At 36.5% G+C, this 4,259-nt stretch overlaps 1 protein-coding gene across 1 annotated transcript in view; it reads right to left on the bottom strand.

Annotated features, from left to right (window-relative positions):
* The window catches only part of LOC106880000 (soluble guanylate cyclase 88E), a 259,119-nt gene that overhangs the window by 44,833 nt on the left and 210,027 nt on the right, over nucleotides 1–4,259 (bottom strand). Inside the window, exon 5 of the mRNA XM_052971518.1 lies at nucleotides 550–1,342. Within this exon, the coding sequence (XP_052827478.1) occupies nucleotides 550–1,342 (793 nt within the window). The remainder of the gene's footprint in view (nucleotides 1–549; nucleotides 1,343–4,259) is intronic.

Below are 4,259 nucleotides of genomic sequence, written 5' to 3'. Positions count from 1 at the left end.
ATCAAATTCAAGTCCTCGTTTAAGTATACGAACACAAAGACGTCTCTTCTTCACTAAAACATATATATTTTCTGTTTCATACTTCTACAGGTTTTCCTACTGCAAAATGTAGTCGAATATTAAGTCATGTGTAGTTATAAAATTGAAAGGAACTTACGAACCAAATCTTTGATAACTCACTAAACGAATAGGTTTTCCTCTTCTATTCAAATGGAACATTTTGTGTAAGACCTCTGATTATAAGCCTGGAATGGGAACTGTCTAACTTAAGGAGACTTTGATGAGATTTTTTTCAGTCAAGGATTCATTTATAGATCTAATCTGACCAAAAAAAAAAAAAAAAAAATCATTGTGAAATGTTTGTTGTATATAATTGAGGAGCTTATTTGAAGGTGAAACAGAATTCGCTGATTTGTGACCAAATAAGCGATATACAAATTATTGCTGGATTAATATACAGCTCAACTACTTGAATGGTTAATTATACAATGACTACGACGAGTGAAAGCAAATAAGTATATGAAAATAATTATTAAAACATACACTTACATTTTTCCAATTAAACTGGAAAACCGGTTTCCGAAGAACAAAAACATCCAGAAGGTTTTTGTTCATTATATTTGGTATAATTGCTCGAAGTCCCGAGCCAGCGCTTACAATATCCATATTCTTTTTGAATTGAATATGGAATGGAAAAAGATTGCGAAAAAAATAAGCTGGAACTTTGAATTGGTCTTTGTCATCCACCTTATTGTCAACTTGAGTATTAAATCCCTCGTTTTCAAACCTCAGATCAAATATGACATGCGACGAGTCAGCTGATTCATCATGTTTTATGATCCTAATATCAATGTCAGTGTTGTAGAAGGTTTTACCGACGGCTTTAATTTGTCCGATTACATAATGCACAAAACCTCTCCGCGAGCTACGGTAGTGAAGGTGCAGACCCATTCTATGCTCATTTTCGCAGAAGAAAGAGGGCGGTACTATATTTTGGTAGGAGAAGCGCAGATATTCGTGAAGGTTATCAAGCCCGTTGAGAAAATCTCGGAGGTTTCGCCCCAGTACTTTTAAGATGCGGTCATAGTTGTATTTGCTCACGTAGGCAACGAAAGAATCACCGAATGAGTTCATAATGGTACTCCGATCGACACCGATTAGTTTACTGGCAGCATCACAAATTCGAACGATAGTATCTTCCTTATATCTCTCATGTAAGCTGAAGCTGTGTTCTTCAATGCCTGCCCGTTGACGAATCGCTTCCCATGTCTCTTCTCCATACGTCTCCTGAAGATAGATGACGATGGCTTGGATAATTATGCCATACATTTTGTCTTTACGGCTAGTTATAACAATGTAATATTTTTTTGTGAGTTGGTATCAATTTCCGGTTGTTGTTAATGTTGATGACGTTGTTCATAATGTTGGTATTGTCATCGTCAATGTTCATGATGGTGAGGAAAGTACCATGAAAGAAAAAAGAAAACGATATGTTAGTGACCATTACAAAGCTTTAAAACATTTTTATATACAATACACATAGTTTCTAGTAGTTAATCAGAGAAGTTACGGAAATACCTACAACTTTTATAGGCCTTCACAGAGCGATGAATCAGTTGAGTTGATGTTCAGTTTGTATTTAAAGGCCTGTGGAAGAATTATTGGGTAAAGTTCTTTTTGAGTGGGTCTGGGATAGGTGCGAATCATAGTAAGAATATGAGATGGGTAGGAGTGGAAAATGAGTGCACTGGGTGAACTTGAGCATAAGATTTCCTGAAGTCAAGCGCCATAGCACTGCTTTCGTCAAAATTCTTAAGAGAGAGAGAGGGGGGGGGAAGGAGGTAGAGAGACACAGAGTGAAAGAGAGAAAGAGAAAAGAGAGATAAAAATAGTGAGAGAAGGACAGAGAAAGAGAGAGGGAGAGAGAAACAGAGAGGGGAGAGAGAAAGAGAGAGAGAAAGAAAAAGAAAGAACTGCAGATCCAAAGACACTTTACAAGGATGTGATAGTAATAATGATGATGACAACACCATTTTTTATAAACCACAAAGTTGACTAAATGACAGAAGGCGGTACAGAGCGATATTGCGTGGGATTACACAAAAAGTGTGTAAAAAAGGGGGAAAAAATTAAAAGAAAAACTCCTCAAAGGCGGCAGACCCACGAAACCATGTTCATCCTGACTTCTTCCAGTTGCCCTTCGATCCACAGGCGTATGTTCACAACACGCCCGTCGACTCTAAATCATACTCACCACTCATCCACCTCGCGAAAAATTTGCCGGAAGGCAACACTTCACTCTCCGCCTTCATTTTCCTTTTCAAGTGAAACTTAAAGAAGTTGATGAAGGCTTGGCCCAAAAATGAAGTGTCTGTCTTCAGCTCTGTCAATCTCATCTACCACACAACTTCTTTTCACCAAAGCCACCAGACAGATAAAGACAACCTGCTTACTGGCTAAAGGAAGGCGGCGGAACAATTTTCATAGTGGACTCAGCTGTTAGTTGGATCCGCCACACGCGTAACAGTAAGTGCGCGACATAACTTCACTCGAACACTGAATGCGTGTGTGCAGAACGGTTTCGTTGCTCTGCGCGCTTTGCGTATATTTACGCATCACCAATCAGACTAGCGGCGACAAGAACATACTGCTTTGACGTTGGTCAAAATCTTGTTAAACCGTAGATTTACGAGCTGAAAATGATCAATGTGATTCCCTTTGCTCGGTGATCGGTCACACCTCAAATCACAGAATAAGTATCTTCTCGGTCTGCTACCAGTGGCGGTAGATATCTGCCAAGATGTCAAACATGTCTGGCATGTAAAAGTAAAATTCTTAAGGCAGAACATCCAAACAAAGCAATTCCCCTATACCTACAACTAGCTATAGCTTATCGTATTTGCGAAAACTGATTACAGTTGCTAGATGTGTTGACTTGCTAAAGAGGAAGTGGAGAGGAACAAATCACCAATAATGATAATGGTTTCTGATTTAGTCACAATTTTGAGTAGAGAGGGTTAGTCAAAACTACTGACCACCAGTAATTGACCGGTACTTTACCTGGTCAATGCTCCGTTCCTAGAAACGCTCGTCTGTTTTGTTAGACCTTAATTCAAAGCTGAAATATAGTAATAGAAGGAAATTCGATCTGTTGACAGAACTTAAAATTGAAACGATAAAGAATGTAATTAATTCCTTCTGATTTCTAGTTTGACATCATTTAAATTGTCTGAAAGTGTAGCAATATCTTTAAATTCTGCTTTAGGACTTGACTATAGAAAGAAATCCATTAGCATATTCTCTCTCGCCGTCAGTCTGGAAGTTAGAAATATTTCAGCTTGGCTACAGATATTTGAGGATTATGGAATTTTTTTTTGCAATGAAATGCTATCAACTTAAACCACCCCAAGAGCGATTAAGTATCAGAAGAGACACACAAATCTAGCCAAATGTTTATTTTAGCATCACCAGCGTCTCGTCTTTTCTTTTTATCTTGTCAGTATTTCTATCGTAATTGTTCTCACGTCGTAAAAGAGAAATGGAAAACTAATGTCACTCACAGCAGTTGAAAATAGAGTCGAATGTGTTTCATTTCTTAGTTATCCAATACATATCAATGTTCTTCAGTCCATAACTATTACATGACTTAAACGGGTATCTTTTCGCTTACCTAAACATTTTGAAACATTAGATATATATAAGCTGTATAAATAAAACAAAACATTGATTTAAAACTCACACGCACACACACACACACACACACCCTTTATCTATCTATCTATCTATCTATCTATCTATCTATCTATCTATCTATCTATCTATCTATCTATCTATCTGTATACATCTACGTGTATTAATGTGTATGTGTGTGCGTGTGAACAAAACTGTATTAAAAACAACAAAAATATTAAGCTGAAAGGCTAATACATTTTCATAAAAATATATTAAATAGATTTTTCAATAATACTGCTCTCAGCCTAAATGAAGGCCTCAATTCAGCTATGGAAGCGACTACTATATATATATAAAATTTAATCTATATAAGGGCATTACTATACAATAATGCCTCGCGCTTAGAGGGACTTTATAAGTCAAAACTACCCTCTAAGCGTGAGGCATTATTGTATAGTAATGCCCATATATAAATTAAATTATATAATTTATGGAAAAAAATGATGTTTTTTTTTACCTTATGAGGTATTTTCACGCTGACTACTTGATAAATTCTTACAAAGATTTTATCCTCATATTATATATAT

The sequence above is a fragment of the Octopus bimaculoides genome, chromosome 11 (genome assembly GCF_001194135.2).
Source record: "Octopus bimaculoides isolate UCB-OBI-ISO-001 chromosome 11, ASM119413v2, whole genome shotgun sequence".
NCBI lineage: Eukaryota > Metazoa > Mollusca > Cephalopoda > Octopoda > Octopodidae > Octopus > Octopus bimaculoides.
Note: the sequence above shows the minus strand (reverse complement) of the source record. Positions and strands in the feature narration are given on the sequence as shown.